Below are 26,778 nucleotides of genomic sequence, written 5' to 3' on the forward strand. Positions count from 1 at the left end.
CAGACGAGAAACAACCTGATTTATATCGAACGTCAGCACTATCCAACACCTGCAGGACACGAGAACGTACCTTAAGTATATGCAGCGACCGCGTGCGCAATGCGCAATTCACCACAAATCGTGCGGTGTACTCCAGAAAGGATACCATTCTCCACCGTCGCCAGGGTCCGGATATCTCTTCAACTTGCCGTTCACCACCCATGCCTCGTACAACGGCGGAGGGCGGTGGTGATCCCAGTTCAGAGAAGGATCGAAGACATAGTAGGGGGGCCAATCGACTACGTCTTCGTCTTCACTCTCAACAGCGCTGTCCGTGACCTCAGACGACGAAAAGGACTGAGCAGCAGAGACGTTGTTGACGACAGAGGAAGATGAACCAGAGCGGACGGGCTGTTCTTCCTGTTGGCACTGAGCACCCGAAGGTTTCTTGCGCTTCTTCGGCTTGCTGGCCTTGCGATACTGTGCGATGAGCTGCTGTCCCTGGACGGACGCGTCCGGGTTCGGCCCCAGCTCATGAAGAACCTTCTTGATGGGCACACGAGCAGCGGGAGCAGTACGCACAGCAATATTAACAGAAGAACCGAATGGAGATCCAGATACACCAGATGGGGCACCAAGATTACGAGATCCAGAAGAACCACCAGAAGGGACATGCACACCAGAGCCAGTACCGCGGATGACACCATGAGAACGAGCAGGTGTCGATGTCCTCGGGCCATACTGAGCAGCCTTGGTGTTCGCAGCGACCGCTTCCCTAACCATCTTGTCAAGGCCGGGGAAACGGCAATCACCACCTGTGCGCTCCTGGACGATACGATCATCGGCCCTGCCCTTGCCCTTGTTCTTGACCTTGTTCTCGGCCACATCAACCATTCCGCCGATGGCGAGCTCGCCAGTATTTTCACGCTCCTTGATCAACGGCGCGAAGAGGCGGTCAATGTGGTCAACCTGGGCAAGCTCGCAACCAGAAGAGCAGACAGTGCTGGCCAACGAAGATCCAGAACCAGATCCAAAAGAAGACGAGACCAGAGTAGGAGAATCAGGCGATCCAGCGAGGACAAGACTGAATGAACCTGAGGCTTCCGACTCGGCAAGCCGCTGGAGAAGTCGCTCCAGAGGGGAAGGCTGCTCCTCGTCGGCGACAGATTCCTGTACGACAACTGAAACATCCTCGGCACAGACCGGCTCCTTGACTTCGACCGCTTTATCAGCAAGACGCTGGAAGAGTTGTTCCACGAGAGATACCGGCTGGTTGACGACGACTGGCTCCTCCGGTAGCACTGGCGGATCCTCGGGGGCGACGGGATCCTCGGCAGGGACTGGGACATCCTCACTACCGATAGACTCCTCCACGGAAGCTGGAAGATCCTGGACGACAACGATAGGACCTTCAGTTGGGACTGGGGCATCCTCTTCACCGATGGCGTCTTCCAATGCAGCTGGCGGGTCCTGGACGAGAACGGGCTCTTCAGAGAGTACTGGGGCATCCTCATGACCGATGGGCCCCTCTACGGCATCTGGCAGACCCTGGACGACGAGGAGATCTTCGGTGGGGACTGGGACATCCTCTCCACCGTCAAGCGCCTCCGAGACCGGGTGATCTTCATGGTAGGCCACGCTCAGGTGAGCTTCGAGTAGGGCGACTATGCCTTGAGTACCTAGCCACCTAAGTGCGACCGCGGGAACAGGAGGAACATCGAGCACATCCGGGGGTGAACCTTGAGGGACGAGAGCTCGAACTAGACCCTTCGTGTCGCCCGACACGTATGCGTGCTTGAGGGGCGCATGAAGGGTGTTGGCCATCGGCTTCAGAGAGACATTGCCCACGGTGTCAGTCACATTAAATGGGTAATGAGATGAGGGACCACGCACCTGGTGCAAGCCGACGGACATGCAAGACGGGCGTGGAGCAGCCGCAGCCATGAACAGTGAGGCCGGCACTGTCCAGCGACGCTCGCCCGCCATTGCCTTCCAACCTTTGATCGTCTTGAGGAGAGCGTCTCTATCTTGCCTAGGAGGACAGCCCTGATCGTCGGGATGGGATGTAGGGGTGTACCGAGGGTTAAACGCAGAGGGGGTTGTAACGAACATGATAGTTTTCTGGAGGAGAGGTGCTGGGAACTGGAGGGTTTATATGTGCTCGAGCAGGAGGCTGACCGTGGAGTTGGCAGGTCAGCCCCGGAGGTCAGCCTCTCGTTGGACGTTGTCGACGCGGGCCCAAGCATTGCGATTTCGACCGAGCTCGTAGTTGGGCATCCGAAGCGAATTGATAGTCCAGAGAGAAGAGCGCATGGGCGAGTTGAGACAAATGTCGCCGAGGTGCATATGAGAACGGAACTTCAAACTGGTTTTTTGCGCGCACACAGAGTACTTGGTTAAGACTCGCGAGATTTCTGACGCGTCCCAAAAACGCGGTCACCTGACACCAATCAATGCTCGAATTAATTTCCAGTTAATTCCTACACTATTCCTAGTACCCAGAACCGTTGATCCTGTCAGTGCGAGCCATGTTCGTTCTGAATGACATTGGAACAAAATCACGACAGTGATATTTCCGGGAAAGTGCAGCTGCTGTCTGTAAACACGATGTTCAGGCGCTCGGTGTACAGATCAATTCCACTCGGCATACATCGCCCAGCGAACGTTACACTATTCCAAATCCAGATTGATACGTCAATGCGACAGATACAGATAAATTACACTAAGAATGGGTGGAAACGGCGTATGTCATCTATTGGCGCCCGCGGTCCACCCATATACGAATCGTAAGGTCTGAATCCATGGAGCCGGATGCGATCATGTTATGTTGAGGATGGGTCTACAACGGTGCTGGTCAGAAAAACCAAAGCACTCCATGATATGAAGACTTACCGCAACAGCAACCACGACGTCTGAAGTGCGGCGTCATGAGATGAGAGCTTCCACATCGTTCACGCAGGACTCACCAGAATGTCCCTCAAGTACCTGCACAATCTCCCGACTCTGCAGATCCCAGAGGTACACTTTATTATCTTCGCTGCCTGAGACGATCCACTTGCCGCCCGTGACGCTGAAGCAGGCAGCGATGCAGTACTTTTGGTTCGTATGCCCGACATAGGTTTTGAGGCATCTGGACGTTTGATAATCCCATAAACGAATCGCGCTGTCATGCGCCGTGGAGAGGATATACTTTGAATTGGGTGAGAACTGGACATGTTGGCTGAGAGGGCCTGGATAAGAGGCTATTCAAGCTGATTGGAAGGGGTATTACCATATAGCGTCATGTCCCTCAGCGAGCGTCTTCAGACACTGCCCAGAGGTAGTGTTCCATATTCGACTGAAAGCACGATCATCAGCATTTTTCAAAAATTTCCCGTGAATGAAAACACTGACATGAGTCCGTCAAGGGAGCAGGAAACAATCAGACTTGCATCTCGGTTGAAATGCACAGCGGTGACGTAGTCCAGATGCGCATGAATAGTTTTGATGCATTTTCCTGCCGCTCATTTTAATCAATTTATAGCATTAGAGACTCCGGGAGAATCAGACCTTTTGATGTGGTCCATATCCGCACGTCACCTTCACAGCCACCGGAAACTAGTAGAGTAGAAGAGCTATTGTAGTTGACACAGAACACATAGCTGGTATGTCCCTTTAGGGTTCTAGTCGAGATGCCCTGAGACAAGAATCTGTGAGGATGTATCAGTACTAAGAAGTCATCGATGGCTTACGGATTCGACATCCCATATTCGGATGGTAGTATCATCGGAAGCGGATGCCAGGTAGTCACTATTTGGAGACCAAGCAATATCAGAGAGACCTTTTGTGTGACCGGTCAAATTTCGTATTAGCTCTCCGGTGAAGGGCGACCAGATCTTGACCATGCGATCATTGGCTATTAGCCAGAATCGTCCTGAGCCACGGAACATTCACAGACGAGTCCAAAATGCACATACCGCATGATGCAAGGAATTCTCCATCCGGGCTAAATTTAACTGCAGAAATTGACGATGTATGGCCGCGCATTGTATGACGGAGCTCGTAATGTGGCCGTCCGCGACCATTTCTTACGGCATGCGCTGGAGGAGGCGGAGGCGGAGGAGGTTCGTGCCCTTCTGGCACCTGAGGGTCATCTTCAGTGGTTTGTGATGCAGCGTCGTCATCCGTGGATGAATCCTCGAGTCCCTTTAGTGGGTCCATGATCTGTCTTGTCAAAGCACGTGGGGGACGATGAAGGTAGAGTAGAAACCTATAAAAGGCTACGGCTTTAGAAAATAACACACGACAACAGCCCCTTTTGGCAAGTGGCCACCCCACAACACGGGCACGTGCACGAGATCAAGGCAGGGCTTTGATTAAAATTTTGGAAATACAGGTTGATATTTATTACCATAGACGTGCGAGGCTTACTGTGGTGACTTCACCGATTGCTGTGTACCTCTGGGTCGTCTATTAGTATGCTAAGTGTAAGTACAACGTTGTGAATGCGACTCGTTGATCGCGATTGTGCTATAGATATGACAACACTGACATTAGTATTGCTTGCCTCCTCGTGCATCCATCGCATTATTGTGCTGAGTGATGTGGAATAGTGTTATGTGCATTGAAATAATTTATGATGAGTGCTATAAATACCATCCAAGCCTGAATGAGAATAATACATGCGACCGTTCCGAAAGTGTCCACAATCCACCAGTTCACTTAGAGCTACACCGGCTCCGCGTTCATTCGCGCGTTACTGCATCAGATTAGATTCCATAGCAATCCATACCTTCAAATGCCAAGAACAGACAGCAAACCTTTCGATCGGCATCAGATAAGATCAGCGACGCATTCCGAAGGAACGTCGACCCACCCATGGCCACAGCAGTAATGAGTCGTAAATACGCATTTGGTGAGCGTATCTGAGCATGGATCAAAAGTCACACTCACTCGCACAGCACTGTAAACCATGAACGAGGCTATCACACACCAGCAACTCCATCTCTTAGCCCACACAGTCCAATTCCGGCGAAACAAGCGAGCACAGCGGTCAGGTAGACGAGCAGAAGATTGACGAGGATACGCCGGGGGAGCGTTGCGCACTGGAAAAAGATAAGAGTGCTGTGTTGTTCGAGGAGAGCGAAGGCGGCACAGGCGCATCTAGCAAAGGTCGGTGTCGCGAGTGTTGAGGACTCGAAGAGATGTAACTCAGGCAGGGGACGCGTGCCAGGTGAGGAGGAGAGCGGCGTGCATTCAAGCTATCCGCGGCGGGCGAGCACCACAGAGAGACCGCGCAGGTGAATGATGAAAGCTGGAGCGCAGCTTAGAGGACGCGTGAGGCAGGAGACCGCTAACGCTGTTTGCTGTGCATTGGCCTTGGAGTTTTTCGAGCTCGGTGCTTGACGACAACGGGACGACACTGAATTGGTACTATGCATCACGTTGACATTGTCCTAAGCGCAGTCCGCCAACGCCCGATGGCGTTAGCGAGAGAAGCACTGTGAAACGAACTCGTGCTCGTCCAAGGGCCGAGTCACAACGTCCAGGGGACTTCTGAACTGCTCAAACAGCTACCAAGTTTAGCCTTTTCTCCATGTCTCGCTCTAATGAGCAGCCCTTCAGCATATCAATCCCAGATGCCGAGCTTGAGCTGCTGCATGAGAAGTTGCGGCTGGCTCGCCTTCCCGACGAACTAGATGAAGCAGGTTGGGCATACGGGGCTCCTCTCGCTGACATCCGTCGCCTTGTCGAGCATTGGCAAAGTGGGTATGACTGGCGGAAGGCGGAGGCGGAAATCAACGCAATCCCCCAGTTCACGAGAGACATCGAGGTGGACGGATTCGGCACGCTGAACATTCACTATATCCATCAGCGAAGTGCGATAGAGAGCGCTGTGCCTCTGCTGTTCGTTCACGGATGTAAATCATCACGATCCACCGCATGAAATCTCGCTCACGAGAGGCTTATTGGATCTGAAGGGCCAGGACATTTCCTTGAAGTGCGGAAGTTGTTGCCGTTGCTGACTGAGGCGTCGGAGGACCATCCGAGCTTTCATGTGGTTGCCATCAGTCTGCCAGGCTACGGGTGGTCCGAGGCACCGAAAAGGAAGGGTTTCAAAGGGCCCCAATATGCGGAGGTATGAAGCTCGCCTGTTGTTGCTACCGCTGCAAATCAAATAATTGATCTGACGATGAATCCTTCCCTGTAGGTCGCGAACAAGCTGATGCTCGCTCTTGGGTATAATGAATACGGTATGAAATGCCTTTTCATTCCTTCCACCCACTGCGTTGACCGCCAATGATATCCAGTGGCCCAAGGCGGCGATTGGGGATATTTTGTGGGTATTCATGCTTATCGAATAACTTGGCGTCTGTGGCTGAGCAATCGATTAGATTTGCCGGATGCTCGCATCGGAATATGGTCAGAAGAGTGTAAAGGCGTGGCACACGAATTCCCCTTTGTCCGTGGTTCACCGTTCACTCACTGCAACTGCAATGCGCTGACATCCTTTCAGCACTGGTCCGCCAAGTGTTTTCGAACAGCCATTGCGGTTCATTGCCTCTGTAGGCTCGCTCCTGATGCTGCCGTTCTCTCCGGCCGACCGCGCTGCACTGCAGCGTACGAAAGAACTCCAAGAGAAAGGCTTTGGATATTTCAAGGAGCAGTCTACGCAGCCTCAGACGCTCGGATACAGTCTAGCTGATTCGCCCGTTGGTCTGCTGGCATGGATATACGAGAAACTAGTTACTTGGACTGACAACTACCCGTGGGATGACGATGAAGGTGTGCATCCTGGTCTCTGCTCACGTAAACTCACAAGTATATCTCAACATCTCACATAGTTTTGACGTGGATATCTATATATTGGTTCTCAAGAGCAGGCCCAGCTGCATCCATCAGGATCTACTTCGAGACGACGCAGAATGGAGATTTGATGCCAGAGGCAAAGTGGAGCCCGATTCCACTCGGTATCTCATTCTTCCCAAAGGAGCTGGTCGTGGTACCCAAAACGTGAGTGCACCTCCCAGCGTGAGTGGTAGTCCATGTGATGCTCATCTCGCTCTTACTAGATGGGCACGGGGAATCGGGAATGTCGTTTTTGAGTCTGACCACGACAGCGGGGGTCATTTTGGGGCTCATGAGCGGCCCAACGAGCTCGCAGCTGACCTCCGTAAGCTGTTCGGCAAGGGAGGGCCTGCCTTTGGGGTTGTGCCAGGTGCCACTGGGTATGCTTGAAGGGTGCTGTGCAGGGTGATGAGTCGCTGGCCTTGACCGACCTGTCAGTCATTCTAGGGGCAATGCGGATATGTCTTATTTCGAGCTGTGACCGAGTCAATGTTGTCAAAATGTCATTGTCGACGTGGCGCCGCATGAGTATCAATTTCTCAGATATCTATCAGGCGTAGGTCGTTGCAGCCCCGGATTCCTCCATCGCCCATCGGGCTGCTAGTCTGCCTTGCGCTGAGCACGAACAAGCATAAGTTTGATGAACGTTGCAGGGTCTCCCCGCTTCAGTCCAAACGCTGTGCGATCCCCTCCAATCCTTTATTTTCCCCTTTTCATCGTATTAGTAGGAGGTCAATGCTTATGTAGACGTACAATATCAAGTCAACTTTTAGAACATCGCACTTGGTGGCCTGGATACCTCGGAAGATCATGCAGAATGGCTGGGGATGATGAGAGTGTCGTGTTGGATGCTGACCCGAAATGATACAAAGCGCGGAGGTCTTATGCAGGTAGGTCGATATTAACTCATTGGTATCAGGTGACCGCGTTGGGGGACGCGTGCCCCGCCACCGTGCGCGCACGCGCAGATATCCGACTTGCTTCTGCCCTCGTATGTCCCCACTGTGGCCGGCCTCTATCTCAACGTGTCGGCGTACTTCCTCTCTGTGATGTCTGACGACAGTCGAGCCTCAGTTCGCCTGAAATGCTCAATTACGAGCTCGGTCGAAATCGCAATGCCTGGGCCCGCGTCGACAACGTCCAACGAGAGGCTGACCACCGGGGCTGACCCGCCAGCCTCTACGGTCAGCCTCCTGCTCGAGCACATATAAACCCTCCTGTTCTTTGTACCTCTCCTCCAGAGAACTATCATGTTCGTTACAACCCCCTCTGCGTTTAACCCTCGGTACACCCCTACATCCCATCCCGACGATCAGGGCTGTCCTCCTAGGCAAGATGGAGACGCCCTCCTCAAGACGATCAAAGGCTGGAAGGCAATGGCGGGCGAGCGTCGCTGGACAGTGCCGGCCTCGCTGTTCATGGCTGCGGCTGCTCCACGCCCGTCTTGCATGTCCGTCGGCTTGCACCAGGTGCGTGGTCCCTCATCTCATTACCCATTTAATGTGAATGACACTTGTGGGCAATGTCTCTCTGAAGCCGATGGCCAACACCCTTCATGCGCCCCTCAAGCACGCATACGTGTCGGGCGACACGAAGGGACTAGTTCGAGCTCTCGTCCCTCAAGGTTCACCCCCGGATGTGCTCGATGTTCCTCCTGTTCCCGCGGTCGCACTTAGGTGGCTAGGTACTCAAGGCATAGTCGCCCTACTCGAAGCTCACCTGAGCGTGGCCTACCATGAAGATCACCCGGTCTCGGAGGCGCTTGACGGTGGAGAGGATGTCCCAGTCCCCACCGAAGATCTCGTCGTCGTCCAGGGTCTGCCAGATGCCGTAGAGGGGCCCATCGGTCATGAGGATGCCCCAGTACTCTCTGAAGAGCCCGTTCTCGTCCAGGACCCGCCAGCTGCATTGGAAGACGCCATCGGTGAAGAGGATGCCCCAGTCCCAACTGAAGGTCCTATCGTTGTCGTCCAGGATCTTCCAGCTTCCGTGGAGGAGTCTATCGGTAGTGAGGATGTCCCAGTCCCTGCCGAGGATCCCGTCGCCCCCGAGGATCCGCCAGTGCTACCGGAGGAGCCAGTCGTCGTCAACCAGCCGGCCTCTCTCGTGGAACAACTCTTCCAGCGCCTCACTGATAAACCGGTCAAAGTCAAGGAGCCGGTCAGTGCCGAAGATCCTCCAGCTGTCATACAGGAATCTGTCGCCGACGAGGAGCAGCCTTCCCCTCTGGAGCGACTTCTCCAGCGGCTTGCCGAGTCGGAAGCCTCGGGTTCATTCAGTCTTGTCCTTGCTGGATCGCCTGATTCTCCTACTCTGGTCTCATCTTCTTTTGGATCTGGTTCTGGATCTTCGTTGGCCAGCACTGTCTGCTCTTCTGGTTGCGAGCTTGCCCAGGTTGACCACATTGACCGCCTCTTCACGCCGTTGATCAAGAAGCGTGAGAATACTGGCGAGCTCGCCGTCCTCGGAATGGTTGATGTGGCCGAGAACAAGGTCAAGAACAAGAGCAAGGGCAGGGCCGATGACAATATCGTCCAGGAGCACACAGGTGGTGATTGCCGTTTCCCCGGCCTTGACAAGATGGTTAGGGAAGCGGTCGCTGCGAACACCAAGGCTGCTCAGTATGGCCCGAGGACATCGACACCTGCTCGTTCTCATGGTGTCATCCGCGGTACTGGCTCTGGTGTGCATGTCCCTTCTGGTGGTTCTTCTGGATCTCGTAATCTTGGCGCCCCATCTGGTGTATCTGGATCTCCATTCGGTTCTTCTGTTAATATTGCTGTGCGTACTGCTCCCGCTGCTCGTGTGCCAATCAAGAAGGTTCTTCATGAGCTGGGGCCGAACCCGGACGCGTCCGTCCAGGGACAGCAGCTCATCGCACAGTATCGCAAGGCCAGCAAGCCGAAGAAGCGCAAGAAACCTTCGGGTGCTCAGTGCCAACAGGAAGAACAGCCCGTCCGCTCTGGTTCATCTTCCTCTGTCGTCAACAACGTCTCTGCTGCTCAGTCCTTTTCGTCGTCTGAGGTCACGGACAGCGCTGTTGAGAGTGAAGACGAAGACGTAGTCGATTGGCCCCCCTACTATGTCTTCGATCCTTCTCTGAACTGGGATCACCACCGCCCTCCGCCGTTGTACGAGGCATGGGTCGTGAACGGCAAGTTGAAGAGATATCCGGACCCTGGCGACGGTGGAGAATGGTATCCTTTCTGGAGTACACCGCACGATTTGTGGTGAATTGCGCATTGCGCACGCGGTCGCTGCATATACTTAAGGTACGTTCTCGTGCCCTGCAGGTGTTGGATAGTGCTGACGTCCGATATAAATCAGATTGTTTCTCGTCTGCAAGTCTCGTACCGATGGTCTCCCCTTCTGCAAGTTTCGCGTCTCGTCGTAAAATCATAAAACCCAATGCCAGCACTTGTGGTCACGATGGCAGAACGGAGGCAAGCAGACCACACTAACTGTGGCTGCAGTACGAGCAGGCGGACGTCGACGCCCCACTATCCGAGCCCCCATCCAACACAAGAAGCGACATTCATACAGTCTCTCAGCCGCTCAGAAGAGCCGTCGCCAACACCGCAAGGCTGCGAACCCAGCCTCGCGGTCGAGCGGCTCAGCAGCGAGCAAGCGGGCCTGGTCAACGCCAGAGTTCGCCGGACATTGCAGCAAGTTTTCTCTCTGGATTGCCTCTCTGGAACACTGGTCTCTCGTCCTTGGACCTCTGGCGACACTTCATTCCTTCGCTCGCCTGTTCCTCGATGGTCTCTGGCGCCTACTTCATCTTCGACTTGGAGAATCTGGCTGGCTACATCTCTGGGTCATGGCTCCGGACCATCGACGTCGTCGCTTCGCACCTCAACGGCGACAGAGGCATCCAAGAGTGTACCGTCTGAGTTCCTGCGGCGTGAAGTACTGCAAAGTACTGCGGCTGTTAAGTTGGCCGCTCCGCTGCTGGTTTGTGGACGCCGGGGTGACGCACCGGCGGACTCGCTCGACGAAGAGAGCAGATTCACAGCTACGATGAGTCTGCTCTGCACGGCGGTCCACGGCTATGATGGACTCGTCGTTGCGCGGTGGGCGGGCTGGCTCTGGCTTTGGCCAAGTCTGCTTGCTCGCTGCTGAGTCGCTCAACCACGCGGCTGTGTTCGCAGTTCTGTGTGGTTGTCGGCGGCTCTTCTGCGCGTCTGGGAGGATGTATGGGGTTTGTTTCTTGTGTTGAAAGTGGATTCGGATAGTGGAGCGCCGACGTCCGGTTGCTCGTACTGCAGCCACAGTTAGTGTGGCCTGCTTGTCTTCGTTACGTTGTTGTGATCATGGAATGTCTGGTTGTCTCGGTTTCTTTCTTTCTTCTTGATAGCAACCACAGAGCGTGTGGTTTGCATGGTCGTGTATATATATACCCAGCAGTGTACCCCCAATACATGTGGCGTGCCAAAAGCACTTTTCAGAGCATATCTAAGCCTTTCGCCTACTCAGTGTCTTTCTCCTAGTCTTCTACGTTCTACGCTATCCGTAAGTTCGTTGCAATGCGAATTTACCGGAATGTGCTACGGGTGTAGTGGCGCCAAACATTAGTATTGCTTGCCTCCATCTGATCTGTACCCATCGCATCACTGTGCCCATCTAAAATAGTGTTATGTGCATAGAATGATGTGTGATGAGCGCTATAGATACTATACAAGGTTGAGTGAGAATAATACATGCGACCATCCTTAGAGTGTCCACAGATTGACCAGTTCACTTGAACTTACACCGGCTCCGCGTTCATTAAGTCTGTAAACAGTGTTAATCAACTTTATGTAAACCAATAGTGGGGAGTCGCCAACCCTTCGCGAGCTCTCGCTCAGCCTCAGTCAACCCTGTGTCATGCTCCTCCAGGAATGCATCGACCTGCAATGATACATATGGCATGAGTTCCATCCACGCAGAGGCCTTCACAGACGCACCTCATCCATGACACTATCGTCCTCCTCCATACCGCTTTCATCCTCGGTATCGTCCTCTTCATCCTTCGCATCATCAATAGCAAACGGTGTCCGTTCCATATATGCTGCGGCATTCGCGGCAGCCTGGATCATGTTCGGCATAGGAGAGAATTCAGTGGATACCGAGGATTCTGGCGGCTCGATGTTCATGTTAGATGACGTTGCCGTTAAAGTCGTAGACGTGGGCGATGACACGGACACCTCGGTCGAGCTGTCTGCAGTCTTGAGGCTACCCTTGGAAGTTGAGTGGCGCATGGTCGGCGTGAGCAGCGACTCCCGCGCCTTCGGCTCCTCAAGGGATGCATACTTTCCAATTGCTGGACGATGGTACACCTGCCCGTCGTGAACGAACTGACGAGAAAGAAGGTGAAGCGAACGGTTCGCATACCTGATGCTTCCCGATCGTCTTCCCGATTTGGTCCGTAACGCTGTTGAAGATCTTACGGTTGTCGTCGCTGGTGATGTTGGACCATATACCGCCGAGCAAGGAGGCATTGGAATTCGGGATGTCTAACGGTACTGGCTCTAGCCTGAAGGTCGAGGTGAAATCGGCCTCGAAGAAGGATTCCAGGATCTCATCTGCCAGCACCACCATACGGAAGCTGTGGAGAAGTCAGTGACAGAATGGAAGCAAGTTGGGAAAGAGCTACGTTGCAAGATTTATGTACGGTTGATTCGACTCAATTTGCGGTGGTTCGCCGTAAGGGTCGGTACCCTCGGGACGGGGAAGTAGAGCATCGCCGTATTCGAACGCGTTCGACATGAAGCGACTGACCGCGCCCAGGTATGCATCGCCAACTTCATACCGGAAGATGAACTGCAGAGGGACTATCAGCAGGCATGGCGTTCAGGAGACGTAGCCTACTGACCAAGAGGGACTCGGATAATGTTAGAACTTCATCCTTCGTAAGGAACCCGTCCTTATTCTTATCATGCAAATTGAAGAACCACTCGATATTCTCCATAAGATCGTTAAACATCACGCCGTCTAAACCAGAGATCAAGTCCTAAGGGGTGTCCAATGTTAGCATACTTCTCATGGGTATACAAATGGTCGTTACCTGGAAAGAAAGGGAACCACGATACGACGTGTCCCAGAAGAAGAATAGGCGATCAATAAGCTCATGCTCAGGAACTTCACGGTCTACTCTTTGCTACAAACAAAGAGCTTAGTCATAAATTTTTGCGGCAAATACGCTGCACCGAGTATACGTACCTGGAAGCCGTTTGACACGATCTTCTCATCTCGTGCCCACGTACAGATTTCGCTGAGGAACACCCTGAATGTTCGCAAACCTATTCTCGTCTCCGGACGCTCCTCGGCACCGTCTTTCGTCGTCAGAAGGGAAGGCGGCGGGAGCGACATGGATGGCGGAGGAACGATACATACGGCCTTGAAGAGCGCGTCGTACACCAAACCTGCCTGCTCCTTCGTGAAGCGTCCTAGAGACTTAAGGTTCCGAATCGCTGATCGCTTAGAGAAGGATTCGATGCTGTTGACGATCTCTGATCTGTACTTGCGTCGCTCGCTGAGGATAGTGTCGTCTGTGATGACAGCAAATTCGCGGAAGGAGACCAACAGGAGCTCCTGGAAGCGCGTTATGGCCCGCGCTCGCGGATCAGTGGAGTATGGGTGAGCAGATTCGCCGAGTGAAGCGAAGTATGCGCGCATTAACCTTCCAGAAATGTCAGATATCCTCAGATCGGCTCTATGCAGTAAAGCTTTATGTATCTCACTGAATAAAGCCGCCATCGTCTTGTATCTTCAACAGATTCTCTCCATTGATCTTCAGAATAGCTGTCAAAGAGCATTCGTCAGATGCCCTACTGATATGGAGTGCGACTGACCAAGTCTATAGTGTGTGAGGGGTCAAAAAGCAAGCCGCAAACATGAGATATGAACGTACCCTACTTGGAAGAGAACTCTCGGACCCATACAGAAGAAGCAATCAATAATTCGGAACGCGAATACCATGGGCATGCTGTTGATGAACCTGTCGATCACGCAGACTGTCGATAAAGATTCATGAGACAGCGCGGAATCCGTTCTTACAAACTCAGAAACCAAGGTAAAGATGCGACCGATAGCTGCACGTCGACTTGCTGGAAGTGGTCGTGGATGATGGGCAGACATCGATGGACAAGTGATTCGAACACACGTTGATCCAGTAGTGTCCCATGCATAGACGGACTGCACGTCCACGCATGAGCAATACACATGCAGGAGAACAACGAATAGACCGACCTATAGTATCCAGGCAACAGCCGGTCACAAATCACTTCCAGCAGCCAGAATGCCTGCTCCTCGGACATATAGCTGGTGGCATGGTCGAATTCACGCTCACCGCACAGGAACATGCTGACTCACATCAAAATTGCTGCTGCAAGTATGTTCATAGCCTCCGGAGTTTCAGGACTAACACTTCGAGGAGATAACAACAAAAGAACAACTGACCTGGCAATAGCCTGTTTCAGGGTTCTTGAAAGAGTACGCTTGAAGTACTCGGCGTAGTGATGCGATACCCTCTTCCGATTGATATGCCGAGTACTCCGGAAGACTGCGATGTAGGTCCTTCTCTATCTCCTCCGTACTGGTGTTCGTTCGTCCTGTATTCTCTTCCAGAACGCGGTCGTAGAAACCCGGATTCTCATAGCGGAGGTACAGAGAGCCGCACAATGTTTCCCACATTTCCCCTCGCAGTCTATTCGGGAGACCGACCTGCACCAGACGCGTGCATTGAGGGTACCGAAGGAGGGTGAGATTACGGCCATGTGCTGAACGATCCATTGGATTAGGAGTCGACTTAACAGAACATGAGCAACTTACTCTTCAAATAGCTCATCCACAACTTAGTTTTGGATGCTTCACGGAGTCTGCGATGCATCAGAATAGAGTGCACTTTCAATTGACCTTACACTCACTTCTTAGGATCGCCAGGAAACTTAAACTTCAGCCCCAGACCACCAAGGTACATCGAGTCCGCATCCGCAGCAGCAGCTTCAGCAGCCTTCACAGCGTCTATGCCCTTCTCCTCATTATCAGCAGCAGCAATGAGGATCTCAGAGTAGCATGTCTTGACGAAGTTCTTGACCGTCTTCATCCTGCCTTGCTGCAGTTCTGCCTTGAGTGCATCACGGAGCAACGAGCAGAACAGATCCGCGGTGGGCCGTAATGAAGTCAACTGGACAACCTGAGTCCCACAATAAGTCAGGATTCCCCTTGCATCATTTGATGCATACGAACGATCTTCATGTCATGCCACACCGAGAGGCCGAGCGCGTAGACACCTGCCCGCGCATTGAGCCGCTCTACACGACGGATGGTACTCAAAGGGATTGTGAACCGCGTCGACTTGCGATCATGCGCTATGAAGGCGAGGTACGGTGGTATAAGGTATAGCTTTCCTGGCTGGCATGACGGTCTCGTGTCAATTGCTCTGCTTGCCGACATCAGGAGCCTTAGCCATGACTCACATACACATCTTCACCCTGCAGCGAGAGGATGGCAGTGATTTCCATCTTCTCAAGCTGGTTCTGTAAACCCTTCTCACCCTGCGCATCAGGCCGTGCTGGAGGAATCGCAAAAAACAACTCTGTCTGCTGCTCTTTTGTGGGCTCCTTGAAGTTCCGCAAGTACGTAGATATGGTCGCCATGATAGAAGCTCAAACCAGATAGTATCTTCACTATTATAACGAGCAAGACAGTAATCGAATGGTACCAGGCAAGATGGGGAGGGAAGGGCAGCTGGTATAGCTTCAGCCCGCGGTGGCGGCGGTCTGGCTGCCGAAATCAGCGCCGTGCAGGCGATGTTTCGTTTCACTTCAATTTGATTTCCAACTTGACCATGGTCATCTCTCTGTCCATCACGACCTGTTGTCGACAAGTTGGACTATGGAAAGCTTTTGGACCCCACTGAATGTCCACCCGGATGTCACTGGCACTCAGACGCTGAATTAGCTGGTCTCATGGCGCACTGCGGGGCACATTCACGGCATTTGACTCGCTGTTCCACGAGTCCAAGTCATTCAGATATGGCTGAAGATACTCTACATCGTCCATTTTGATCTTTGCCATAAGTCTACAGGTCGGACGCTTGAGTGCTCGGAATCCATTCGATCCTGCTGACATTCAGAGTGTGTCCAGATCGTGCATACTCTTGCTGCTCTGTGTACGCTCCTGCATGGACATTGACAGAAAACCTGGAACAGCTTCTGCATTTTCACAAGGTCTGAGTCGACCTCTACTTTAAATTTAGAAACTTGATTATGATTCTCACGACGAAGATACTTGCAGAACGGTGTACACGACCACACGGCACTAACCGACCTCTGCGACCCGTTGTGGACAGCCAGTCCGAAGCGAGGTATATTGTGTCCAAAGCTCTCTCAAGTAGCCACACTCCATACGGGGGTGGGGGGGCAACTTGCTAGCAGGTGCTACTTGCCGAGGGTTTCCATCGCATGCTGGACCATTGTAACTCGAGTCGCTCCGCTGACCCAGTCGATGAATGATGGCATTGTATGTCTCCCCCTATCTATTTCACGCCCCGTATGCATATAACATATTGTACTTTAAGATATGTAGCATACATTCCATGAAGTTATACACCCAGCAATGAATCGACGATGTCCGCATCCAAAATCTAAGCAATCATATCCTACACCTAACCCGATATGCATGCGATGAAGATGCTATGCTTTTGACTCGACCGTTTTCATATCTAGCGCCACGCTCAAATGTTTGACGTCGAAAGATCCTCTCACCGAATCGCTGAGCCGACCCCAATTGACCCACCACTCATCGGCGTCGTCCTGAGCAACGTAGCCAAACACCCACGCCATCTCCTCAAAGTTACGCTTCATCGTTCCCTCATCCCACTCATCGGCGTTCTTCTTGCGCATGTCCGCATCGCGAGCATCACGCTCCGGCCCCGGGGGCATCGCAACCATCACCGCATTCGATAGGTCAGACTTTTTGACTTCGTTGCATCGGTTCTGCCGTAGTTCTTGATACGCGCTGAGAAAGGATGGTACCTGTTCCCATGTGCTAAGCCGACAAAATAGGCTCCCAAAGACGACCGCGTCTTCTACTGCAATACTGGGTCCATGAGTTCCACCAGGCTGCGATTGGCAATGTAAGCCTCGGTGCCAGGAACGAGAAGATAAAGTCCTATACGAACCTGCCATGGATGCGCCGCCTCGCCAATAAGTACAATTCTTCCTGTCTCATCCGCCCAGTCTTCAATTTCGTGTGACCTTTTCTTAAGCCGTGTTCTTAACAGAAAGGGGGCCAAGCCAAGGAGCTTTTTGACTCTTATGGAGAAGCTTTTAGCCACCACGGCGCGGCATTTCAACCAAGCCACTCACATTGGTGCATGATCATCGAAGCTGATGCTACTCACAGGGACTTCCTCTTCCCAGGTCTCGTCTTCGCCTGTACATGAGCTGTCGCCCGTGTGCGAGTAAATGTGCATGGCATAGTCTTGTTTCGCGCGCTGGGACCACAACTCAGTAAAGGGCGACCGGGGTGGTTCAGCATCACTTACTACTGGATGTGCTGGTGAGAGCGGAGGATTGTCATTACGTTATGAATAAGATAAAATTCAAGCAGCATGGTACACACCACAGACACTGCGATGTGAGCCCATCCAGATGGGCCACTGCATCGCACCACATCGTCAGGATGAGGATAGCTTGCAATTAGAAAGAGCGTACCTCGTCAGACTCCAGAAGCTTAAGCAGCTCCGGGTCCTTCCTCATTTCGGAACCAGGAATCGTTGTAGTATATACTGTGAGGAAGTCTGGTTGTGCATCATCCGCGTCTCCTACGACAACATTCCGTACAAGGCTTCGCGGACCATCAGCACCAATGACGATGTCTGCTGTGACTTGTTCTCCGGTCGACAGCGACACGCTTGGACTTGGAGAGTTGCCCGTGCCTTGATGTACTGCGACGACGCTTGTCCCACAGTCGATACGGACTCCAGCACTCTTCGCTAGTTTGTGCAGCATTCGGTGGAGGTCTTCATGCTGTGAAATGGTACGTGATATCGGCTCGATTTCGCCGCAAAAAGTACGTACATGCATAAGGAGGAAATCGCCGCCTGTTTCTCGCATTACGTCGGGCCTCCAATGTAAAAATCCGACGTCTTCTCCCGTCTCGACTGCAAGACAAGTGGGGTTATTTCCATGTCACAAGATTGCGCGCTTCGTTCGACGTCGAATCCCGATAAGTGGTTCTATAGGCTCGTGGCTGATCCGCCGTTGGCTTCGGCAACGTGCGGAGTCATAATCGACGCGGCTACAATCCGTAGGGCTTGTGCACGAATATATGAGCAGGGTGCGCTTCAAAATCCCGCAAATGGACCTCTTGACTCGAAACAGCAGATATGAAGCGCCGCCACTTGCCATGCACAAAGCAGATTAATCCCATAAATAGTAAGACTGCGCGTAAACGGACGCGCCGCGGAACGGTTCTACCGCAGGCCCTTCTGGAGCACGTCATGATAGCCAGAACTTTGCCAGGCGGCGGGAAGTTCAAGTGAAAACTTTTCCAGGAGACGTAATGATGGAGGCGATGTATATCCCGAATAAAAGCAACGGGCACTCACGATTGCGGAAAGGAGTACCCACGCAAGGCACGGATGTCCGAGCAAGCTCTTCAGGGCCTACCCACCGAGAGAGGATTTTGCTGAGGTTGGGAGGTATGCGGAGCCCACCCGCTGGTATGCCGACTCCACGTTTCTCGAAGAGACGAACGCGATGCCCCGCTTCAGCCAAAACATACGCGACGGACAGGCCAGCAACTCCTGTAGCAGATATAAGCCCGAACGAATACGGTAAGGCATCAAGAGTCAAAGCCAGCAAATGCCCATGCAAGGGTGCTCAAACCTCGGATACTACTTTGTTGGATGATATCACGAGCGAGCAAAGAAAGCAAAGCGTTGCGGAGCCCAAACCAGACGTACCGCCGCCGACAATGAGAAAGTCAAGATTCAAAGGAGCATCTGTGCTTGAGCCAGCCATAGCTAGGAAGATATCAGAGGGCAGTCGCAAGACCGAAGGGGGCCCTTTTTATGGTGCGGGGATTGTCATCCATCGGCTAGCTCCAAGAAGCGTCTTGGTTTTCTGGTATTCCATGTGGAGTAGCGAGCATGTAATTGGCGTTCTCTCGTTTCTGGGCCTGCTTGTGCATCTTTGCTGATCGTGGAATATCGTTGGCAGCCATCATAGGCGCAAATGTTCAGCAGCACTGATCGAGATGTAACAGCCAGACAACAATGGGAATCTGGAGAAGCGCCGAGGATCACCGACGGAGCCGACGTTGCGTATACAGTAAGAAGTCCAGAATGGTCGCTTCCAATCAGTAAAGCGAATCAAGCGATCCACTGCGAAGAGCTGGGAAGAGTGTGCGTGCCAGGACGTCGCACTGGGACAGATATATTGAATGAAAGTCGACTGCTCAGAGCTTAACATAAGGTCCAGCTTTTGAGGCATTTAACAACTTTCGGAGGGCTTCAGCGGGAAGCAAAACCGTGATGAAAAAAAATTGTTACCGTATACTATTAGTAGGCGGTGGAAATCAGATGTCTCAATGAAGTTGATGACAAAGGAGTTATCCCGTACTAGAAGATGGTGCATTTGATATGACGAAGCAGGTCAACCGGTCAAGTTTACTGGCTGTGGCAACGCAGGACGCACCGATATGCTGAACGAACGGACCTGTCTTCTCTCCATTCAGCATGCGCCGAACACCTGATTACAATGCGAGTGACGTGTGCCTGTCATGAGGCCTGATAAAAACTCGTGGCTGACATACATAACAAGCGAGCCAATTATCGTGCGTACTGAGCTCATAGTAGTGGGCCGTATCTTTCATAACAGGTGCCGACCGCATCGTCAGCTTAGTTCATCAGCGTAACCAGTATGCCCTTGGGGTTGAGACAAAGGGGAATGTAAGCGACTAAGTCAACCAGAATGTACCAATCGCTACCATAAAGCGTGTCGGCCAGCAAGCGATGTAAGGGATGACGGGAGGGGAGAACCAAGGCGGCTGTGATGGATTCGGCGCCGCGGCTTCCACGTGTTGTGGACGCGAGGCTGCCGTCACGTGCGCCTCATGTAGACTATGTAGGGATGACATGGCCTTTCCTCCATCGCGTTCTGCAACTTCGCGGTCCACCTGCTTTTGCTTTCGAACTTGCTATGCCCTTTCCTTTCAGCTTCACGTTTTCGGTCTCAGAAATACCCAACCCGTTTTCCAGGCGGAGAGCATTTGGATCAACTCCGCCTGAATCTGACGCTGGCAGCGCCAAAGACGGATGTCCGCCACCACCGCGTCGGCGACCTCCTTCCCCCTCTCTTTTGCCTCCAATCTCGCGCAAGAGGGGATGGGTACCCTCTGAATCCGAGATAAGCTGCGCTGCTGCGGTACCTGCCTCGACCAGTGGATACCTCGAGACTCCCGCGAAGCACAGGGACGTGATGGAGACGTCTGACAGCGGTCAGACCGACGAGCCGACGTCAGGTGAGTCTCCAAGCTTCATTTGCATCGTTTCGATGGCGCACTTCTACGCAATGATCTCTGAGAACCTGTCTTGTCTCGATCTGAGTACTATTTTGAGCCTCCTCCGGAACGAGAGTACTCAGGGGAAAGGGGGGGGAGCGGGAACAGCCTCGCGCGCGAGGGTGCAGTTCTCCTGCTGTGCTTGCATCCGCGTTGATTTATGGACTGCATTTGCATTCATGCATGCTGTTGATATCGTCAGTGCTCAGGAAGTGCCAGCTGCAAGCCTGCTGCACGATATTCTTTGTCGATGTACCCTCGACTGTGATTCTGGATGGGCCAATGCTGTTGGTCACGCCGCTTGGTTCTATCTCGCTTTATGAGGTTCTGTCGATCTACTGCTCTGACGTTGAGCGTCCCTTCTGCACGTGTTTTACTGCCGTCCCGTCAGCGCGCTTGTGACAGCAGGCGCATACATGCACCCATTTCTACTCGCTCGCATATCATGACGACGGGATTCACACAGTGCTTGCCAGTAGATCTGCCCCCTTCCAAGCGTCGCCGTACGCTCGTCAGCTCCATCGCAGGAACTGCGTTGAGCGCCGCACTCATTGGGACTGCAATGGGCCTCACCGCGTATCGCATGTAAGTGCACGCGTCAGCATCCAGATCATATTTTCACCGCTGATAACGGCACTCGCAGATGGAAGGACTGGGGAAAGCAGCCACGACTCGAGCTACCTTCACCGCCTCCGCCGCCTCCGTACGAGCAAGGTGAATGGATGCCACCAAAGGTACGCGAGCGTCGGTGGCCCAGTACTACCAAGCCTGACAATCTCACAGCTTGACCCTATTCCGGCCAACGTTGTGCAAGTTGCGCCGTCCTCATCGTCGTCAGCCGCTACACGTTCGCGCAAACTGCGCTATGTTGCTGGTAGTCGGCGGACGACACGGCATCACAAGAGCCTTTCGCGCACGAGTCACGTATCAGTCGCGAGCTCGAGCAGCATCTCTGCATACCGCGCGTCCATCCCGTCCGACTTCACGTTCACTACGCCTACCGAGCCTGAAATGGACGCCGAGGTGGATGACCAAGTGCGCTCGTTTCCTCGCTCCGAGAGAATTATGTCGGCTGATCGTTTTCCTGCAGGTGTTATGGATGAACGACAGGCTCGCATCGCTTATCGCAGAGGGCCAACGGGCGCTCGGCAAGGAAGTCGTAGTGATGAGTGAAACGCAGGAAGACGAAGAAGACGACGGCGCAGGAGGCTGGGTGGAAGAAGACACCGGTCAATCAACAAGTTCTTCATACGCTCGCTCTGCTAGAACGTCGTGGAGTAGCGGCCTTCCACCATATTCGTCCCCTTCTCCTCGCCAGCTCGCATTTGATTTCGCCCGCTCGCCCCGCGTCGAGTCCGATGCCTTCGCAGGTGCAGGATATCGGGAGGATGAGTCCTCCTGGCAGACACCCGAGCTTCGCGAGGCCATGGCGCGGGCGCGGGACATGTACAAGCGGGAGCGCACGTAACTCTCTCTCTGCACGACTTCCTTATTCTCTTCCTCGACCAGAAAGGCCTATGGATACTAGAATCATTTCTCCGGCACGACAAGACACGACCGAAACGCGTACTCTGACTCTCCACACTGCTGTTCATCACTGTATCCTATTCTATCTGCACACCGGCTCGCTGTTCTCTCCACATCGTAAAGCTATGTAACATAACCTATGTCCACTGCTCTCTCTCTCTCTCTCGGCTTCTCCGGATACGTTGTCATCGCAAGCTCTTCACCTCGTACATAGTTGCTCATCCCGCTCATCCTGTCACTCTGCATATCATCGGAAAACAAAGTCCTCATCGTCGTGTTATGCACTCGCATTCGTGGGACATGAAGGAAAGGGGGACGCTCAAGCATATTTTACGTGGCTGCCGACTTGATCAAGGCAGAAACGGTGCATTATTGGATGGCGGTATCTAGTCCAAAAGAACGCTCTATGCGTAAACGCAGCCATGACAAGAATGCTAGTAATCTATATGTGACCATGCGACAAGAATCAGTGCGTGCTTAGTGTACAGTTTGCTATCCTTCCTATGGGAGCGGCGGTGGAGACAAAACCTAGTGTGCGTCCCCGCATGACGCTCGGCCGCCTAGTGTTGGTGATGACAGGTGGGGATGACCACCTCGGGTTAGACGGAGCGTTGTCCCAAGACAGCGGTCTCGCCATTAGATATGCATGACCTGCGAAGCTATCTTGCTGCGTGCACGGATCGCCGGGCCCTTGAAGAACAACACCTGCAGCAACCAATGAACAAACCAATCCCACTACACAGCGAAGGACGATACTCACAAACGGGATCGGGATCATGACCACTGCGATGAGCGCGAACAGCGTGTTCGCCCAGTGGTACGTCAGCCTGGCAAACATCTGCGTCGTGAACATCGGGAACGCCATGCCCATCAGGTTCCGGAAGAGACTCTGGCCGGCGAGCGCGGATGACGCGAACGTGCCGTAGCTACAATCGAAAGCAATTGGTGAGCGGAGAGGTGGTAGGGACATTGAAAGAGGTACGTACCAGTCCGCAAGATAGGTGAACACGGCGAGGTAGATGATGAACAGTGCCCACATGATGAGCTGCAGCGAGCTAGGGGTGAGGATCCGCTAGTCCGCAACGGAATGGCGGCGTACGTACAACAATGCCGATCGCCGGAGCGATCCAGTACACCTGAGTGTACGTCGACCAGGCGAAGATGAACATGCCAATCGGGAAGAGGATGGCGGCTGCCATTGGCGCATACAGCCGCGCTTCTGGTCCTCGAGTGGCAACGTTTTTACTGTGCAACGGCGACTGTGGGCTAAGCTCATCGTTTAAATTCACAACAGCATGACGTACCTATACATCTTCTCCTGAATCACATTCGTGCACAAGCCAAGCATGGCACCTATCCTGTGAGTAGTTCAAGTTGTGAGTAGTTGAACACCTCTGTCGAGCTAGACCACGTACGTAATGGTGATGAACGCCGAACCCTCCTCGCCCGCGTTGAAGTGATGCAGTGTTCGGAAGACGGGACCAATGGCCCTAGGCGACATTATAGTCAGTCTGGCATTCCACCGATCAGGGAGAACGTGACCCACTCTATCATGACGTAAAGGATTCCCCATGCGAATCCGACCCACAACTGCATATCAAATGGTGATCAGCAGAGCTAGAAGGCAGAGAAGTCCCACAACGCACCGTGAAGCTCGCAATCACAGGCTCAGTCAATAGCAGATCTAACACGTGAATCTTGGCGTAAGCGAACAGCACCTTCGTCGCATGGGAAAGATCTACTCACAGATCGGACGCGTGCAGGAGATATAGATGAGTGTACCCAGCGACGCACGCTCGTCCTCAATACGCGCACGGATTCTCTTGTCACCGGTTTCCTTGCGCATCTTTTTCGCCAACCGCACCAGCAGCACCGACGCACGCGTCTCCTTCATAAAAACCGGCACAGCGACCACGAACACGCCCGTGAAGCTAAAATGCAGAGAGCTTCAGGACTAGAAGCATGGAGAATAGGGAGGATACTACCATACATAGCATGTATCCACTGAATCCAGCGCCATTCGAGGTGCGGGTTCTGCTCGATCCAGCCGGAGGCAAGGCACCCAACGCCGGTTGCGCCGATGGCAGCAGCGGCGAAGGAAGCCATTGCTACACCACGTCTACAAAGGAGCGTCGCGCTCAGTATGTTGTAAGCGCACACCAGTGAAATGGGACGTACTCTCGTGTAGAGAAGATGTCAGCGACGGTGCCGCCCACCATGGTCGAACCCGTTGAACCAAAGGCGCCCGCAAAGAAACGCGCTATCAGGACTGTTTGAATGTTCTTGCCACTGAAATCATCTTAAGCATCGATGATTACGAGTCGAGCCACAAAGGTACTCACACTGCCGTAGCAATGGTGAAAAGCAGGAAACCAATCCCACTGCACAGATACAATGGCTGTCTACCGAACTCTTCGCTGAATGACGCGGTGACAAGAGGCACTACACCAAATCCAAGACAATATAGTGAGATGCCGAGAGTAGCCTGGAAATCCGTGCAATTCAGATCGCGCGTCATTGACGTGAAACCGAGCGCGTATGATCCCGAAGAGGATGCTGAATAACCTGTCAGCATGCAATACGTTTATTGCTGGAAGCAATTCACTCACCGACAAGGACGGAGAACAGGCACGCGGTGAGCAGGATTGCCTGCTTCCGCGCCGGAGAAAAGTTCGCAGGATCCTGCTTGTCGCCCTTCTCGAACTCGATATAGAGAGGTTCCAGGGAAAAGTCCTCCGACTTTTCCTTTTCATGCAAGCCCTCCTTGTGAAGATGGTGGTCTCGGTGGTGGATGTAGTCTTCGAGCTGCTGTACATAGTTCTCGTCGAGGACCTCGTTGTCCGGTCTGTCTGCGGGGTTAAGGCGCGGGTCCACGGGTTCCGTGACGTCCTCAAGGCTCCGGAGGACGACGTGGTTCACGTTCTCCTCGGCGAGGGTGGCCTCTTCGTCGCGCGCGTGAGTCATGGCGAGAAAGATAGCGAGAGATGGTGACAAGGAGCATGCCCTGATGATGGATGGGTTTATATCGCGCCATGCTTGCCGTGCAGATTCATGATATGATACCCCACGGAGCGCACCTTAGATGCCGTCTCGGGATGTTGCCGGGGATTGAACCGCCGCACGATTGGCTGGGAGAGCTCGGAGACGAAACTCTGAGATTGATCTCGTCCGACGTGGACTTCGCGTCGGAGCACCTCCACTGCTGATAGCTGTCCCTACGCGATCATGCGTACTTACTCCTTCTATGCGCCGACGCTTGATTCTATTTGGCGCTCTGTAACGAGGATTCCATGTCCAAACAGCGATATGCGATCATTCCCAGTGGCGCGTGACACGCACCACTTCAGCCCTGGCTTCGAGACACGACTGCTTTGATCGCATGCCAGCGGTGCTCACGATCATCGAACGCTCACGATGCCTTGAGTGTCTGTCCTCGTTCGACTCAGCCGTCCTCCTTCGCATCCATGCCCAACGTCCGTCTCAAGCCCCCACACCCGAGCTCGCTCACCCACAGCCTCGTCCACCGTCAGAGACCACGCAGAGCTCGGCGCGCTCCTCTCGGACAAGAGGTGGGCGATCAGCAGAGGTGCGTTCAGCCGCGACCGCTCGGTCTCCCAGTCGCAAACGCGCAGGCCGTCTGGTTTGCGTTCTCCAGCACAAGGTGCCCGTTTGTGTCAGGGCGACGGAGGCGGTCCAGAGTTGACGAGGTATTAAAGACCGTGGACGTTTGCCGATGCACGACCAGGTACGCCATGCAGTGGACTCTTCGTGCATGCAGAGGATGCTCACCTGTGTCTGGCTATACTGCACTGTCCGTAGCTACTCGTACTCACCTGCACCCGCCGCGCGTGTCTGTTCTTCACCCAGTGCACATCCACCTCGCCCGCCGTGCTCGTTCTTGACAACGCCTTGCGACGACACCACGCTATGTGCACGCTCACCATCCACACCGTCGTCGACACCATTCAGGCAGCCACCAACACGCCGATGGCCGGTCCGCTCCTCGCAGTTGCTTGTGATAACAAGTCGACTGGAGTACGGTGCTGCGCGCTCTCACTGCAAAGTCCGATCTGCACGCCATTCACAAGTACGGGACCGAAGACATGCCATTTCGCACATCGTCGCCCTCCCCGCTGACGACACCACCATCGCGTCTCTGGCTCCCCCTCGAGCACCGTGCGTTCGTCTCCCCGCCGTCCGATACGCCCTCGTGAACGTGCTTCGGAGCCATGCAGCCTCAACACGCAGAGACGGGCGGACGTCTTGGGTTTCGCCCTTGCAGCGGGCCGGCACTGGCACTCAACCCGCCGACTCGCGGTCGTCGAGACGCATGCCGAGCACGCCGCACGGGACCGGCTGTATGTCGATGATGGCCAGGATTTCGAGACGGCGTGCTGGACGGCAACGAGCTGAAGACGAACACGGTGCGGACTTGGTACGACGATAAGAAGACAATCATCGTCGAGCGTTGCCTCGCAGAAGCACGTCGTCGTGCTGACTCGCCAGTCTATAACGTGCGGCGGCGGGCCTTCATCGCTACGGGTGTCGAGGCACCGTTGGACGAGGCGGTGCTGGACGGGACGTATGGTTCTGAGGTATGATATCTTGCATCCTTTGATCCCACTCTCATGATTTCTTTGTACTACTCACATTCAAAGCAACATATTTCTTCATTCTCCGGACGGCTTTTTAGCGTAACACCGACGTGAGGACGCGAGAGCAATCCGAGTCAGGCGAGACCGCAGGGTCCCGAGGCTGGACGCTTTCGAACGTCTCCCCCGTGCGTCGTCACTGCGACGAGCCCCTTGCGCGCTCGCATGCCACATTCATACGCCAGTCGAATGTCTGCGACACGCGGCCGAGAAATGCGCAATGGTGCGTGCTGGGAGGACG

The 26,778-nt window shown here is 53.7% G+C and overlaps 10 protein-coding genes across 10 annotated transcripts; 5 read left to right on the top strand and 5 right to left on the bottom strand.

Annotated features, from left to right (window-relative positions):
• Window positions 1-108: 108 nt before the first annotated feature.
• On the bottom strand, window positions 109-2,091 carry LAESUDRAFT_713639 (uncharacterized protein; the record flags this gene model as incomplete). The annotated part of the gene is made up of 2 exons (XM_040906992.1): window positions 109-1,806; window positions 1,873-2,091. 2 exons carry the CDS (start codon window positions 2,089-2,091, stop codon window positions 109-111), a joined length of 1,917 nt encoding a protein of 638 aa, XP_040765304.1.
• A 508-nt stretch (window positions 2,092-2,599) lies between these two features.
• LAESUDRAFT_725027 (WD40 repeat-like protein) lies at window positions 2,600-4,208 on the bottom strand. Its single transcript, XM_040908740.1, has 8 exons — window positions 3,936-4,208; window positions 3,711-3,874; window positions 3,529-3,655; window positions 3,373-3,475; window positions 3,251-3,316; window positions 2,946-3,199; window positions 2,872-2,891; window positions 2,600-2,818 (listed from the first exon to the last, which is right to left on the bottom strand). The coding sequence occupies exons 1-8, from the start codon at window positions 4,177-4,179 to the stop codon at window positions 2,732-2,734; spliced, it is 1,065 nt and encodes a 354-aa protein (XP_040765305.1). The 5' UTR covers window positions 4,180-4,208; the 3' UTR covers window positions 2,600-2,731.
• A 1,215-nt stretch (window positions 4,209-5,423) lies between these two features.
• Window positions 5,424-7,496, top strand: LAESUDRAFT_725028 (alpha/beta-hydrolase). The gene is made up of 8 exons (XM_040908741.1): window positions 5,424-5,879; window positions 5,940-6,097; window positions 6,170-6,212; window positions 6,270-6,298; window positions 6,354-6,421; window positions 6,476-6,744; window positions 6,804-6,972; window positions 7,032-7,496. The coding sequence occupies exons 1-8, from the start codon at window positions 5,555-5,557 to the stop codon at window positions 7,195-7,197; spliced, it is 1,227 nt and encodes a 408-aa protein (XP_040765306.1). The 5' UTR covers window positions 5,424-5,554; the 3' UTR covers window positions 7,198-7,496.
• A 1,589-nt stretch (window positions 7,497-9,085) lies between these two features.
• On the top strand, window positions 9,086-10,230 carry LAESUDRAFT_812178 (uncharacterized protein). The gene is made up of 2 exons (XM_040914384.1): window positions 9,086-10,081; window positions 10,137-10,230. The coding sequence occupies exon 1, from the start codon at window positions 9,277-9,279 to the stop codon at window positions 10,039-10,041; it is 765 nt and encodes a 254-aa protein (XP_040765307.1). The 5' UTR covers window positions 9,086-9,276; the 3' UTR covers window positions 10,042-10,081; window positions 10,137-10,230.
• Window positions 10,216-10,700, top strand: LAESUDRAFT_758567 (uncharacterized protein; the record flags this gene model as incomplete). The annotated part of the gene is made up of 2 exons (XM_040912463.1): window positions 10,216-10,230; window positions 10,281-10,700. The coding sequence occupies 2 exons, from the start codon at window positions 10,216-10,218 to the stop codon at window positions 10,698-10,700; spliced, it is 435 nt and encodes a 144-aa protein (XP_040765308.1).
• Window positions 10,701-11,190: 490 nt separating this feature from the next.
• LAESUDRAFT_725029 (TBC-domain-containing protein) lies at window positions 11,191-15,575 on the bottom strand. The gene is made up of 19 exons (XM_040908742.1): window positions 15,267-15,575; window positions 15,037-15,201; window positions 14,715-14,983; window positions 14,620-14,666; window positions 14,248-14,567; window positions 14,161-14,192; window positions 14,038-14,109; window positions 13,846-13,983; window positions 13,700-13,786; window positions 13,641-13,645; window positions 13,530-13,590; window positions 13,009-13,468; window positions 12,854-12,946; window positions 12,662-12,799; window positions 12,443-12,609; window positions 12,181-12,394; window positions 11,754-12,125; window positions 11,634-11,697; window positions 11,191-11,580 (listed from the first exon to the last, which is right to left on the bottom strand). Exons 1-19 carry the CDS (start codon window positions 15,444-15,446, stop codon window positions 11,555-11,557), a joined length of 2,910 nt encoding a protein of 969 aa, XP_040765309.1. The 5' UTR covers window positions 15,447-15,575; the 3' UTR covers window positions 11,191-11,554.
• A 600-nt stretch (window positions 15,576-16,175) lies between these two features.
• LAESUDRAFT_698925 (FAD/NAD(P)-binding domain-containing protein) lies at window positions 16,176-19,107 on the bottom strand. Its single transcript, XM_040906361.1, has 9 exons — window positions 18,761-19,107; window positions 18,404-18,601; window positions 17,874-17,956; window positions 17,508-17,822; window positions 17,416-17,452; window positions 17,339-17,349; window positions 17,160-17,287; window positions 16,973-17,105; window positions 16,176-16,913 (listed from the first exon to the last, which is right to left on the bottom strand). Exons 1-9 carry the CDS (start codon window positions 18,816-18,818, stop codon window positions 16,485-16,487), a joined length of 1,392 nt encoding a protein of 463 aa, XP_040765310.1. The 5' UTR covers window positions 18,819-19,107; the 3' UTR covers window positions 16,176-16,484.
• A 1,313-nt stretch (window positions 19,108-20,420) lies between these two features.
• On the top strand, window positions 20,421-22,089 carry LAESUDRAFT_116199 (uncharacterized protein). Its single transcript, XM_040901228.1, has 4 exons — window positions 20,421-20,943; window positions 21,002-21,092; window positions 21,142-21,393; window positions 21,449-22,089. Exons 1-4 carry the CDS (start codon window positions 20,633-20,635, stop codon window positions 21,824-21,826), a joined length of 1,032 nt encoding a protein of 343 aa, XP_040765311.1. The 5' UTR covers window positions 20,421-20,632; the 3' UTR covers window positions 21,827-22,089.
• LAESUDRAFT_698927 (MFS general substrate transporter) lies at window positions 22,045-24,849 on the bottom strand (the record flags this gene model as incomplete). Its single annotated transcript, XM_040906362.1, has 13 exons — window positions 22,045-22,590; window positions 22,646-22,811; window positions 22,872-22,930; window positions 22,989-23,130; window positions 23,190-23,243; window positions 23,301-23,375; window positions 23,432-23,475; window positions 23,532-23,569; window positions 23,632-23,816; window positions 23,876-24,004; window positions 24,064-24,174; window positions 24,228-24,441; window positions 24,495-24,849. 13 exons carry the CDS (start codon window positions 24,847-24,849, stop codon window positions 22,522-22,524), a joined length of 1,641 nt encoding a protein of 546 aa, XP_040765312.1. The 3' UTR covers window positions 22,045-22,521.
• A 726-nt stretch (window positions 24,850-25,575) lies between these two features.
• Window positions 25,576-26,039, top strand: LAESUDRAFT_725038 (uncharacterized protein). The gene is made up of 2 exons (XM_040908743.1): window positions 25,576-25,630; window positions 25,705-26,039. Exons 1-2 carry the CDS (start codon window positions 25,619-25,621, stop codon window positions 26,020-26,022), a joined length of 330 nt encoding a protein of 109 aa, XP_040765313.1. The 5' UTR covers window positions 25,576-25,618; the 3' UTR covers window positions 26,023-26,039.
• The last annotated feature ends 739 nt before the right edge of the window (window positions 26,040-26,778 follow it).

The sequence above is a fragment of the Laetiporus sulphureus genome, assembly GCF_001632365.1.
Source record: "Laetiporus sulphureus 93-53 unplaced genomic scaffold LAESUscaffold_15, whole genome shotgun sequence".
NCBI lineage: Eukaryota > Fungi > Basidiomycota > Agaricomycetes > Polyporales > Laetiporaceae > Laetiporus > Laetiporus sulphureus.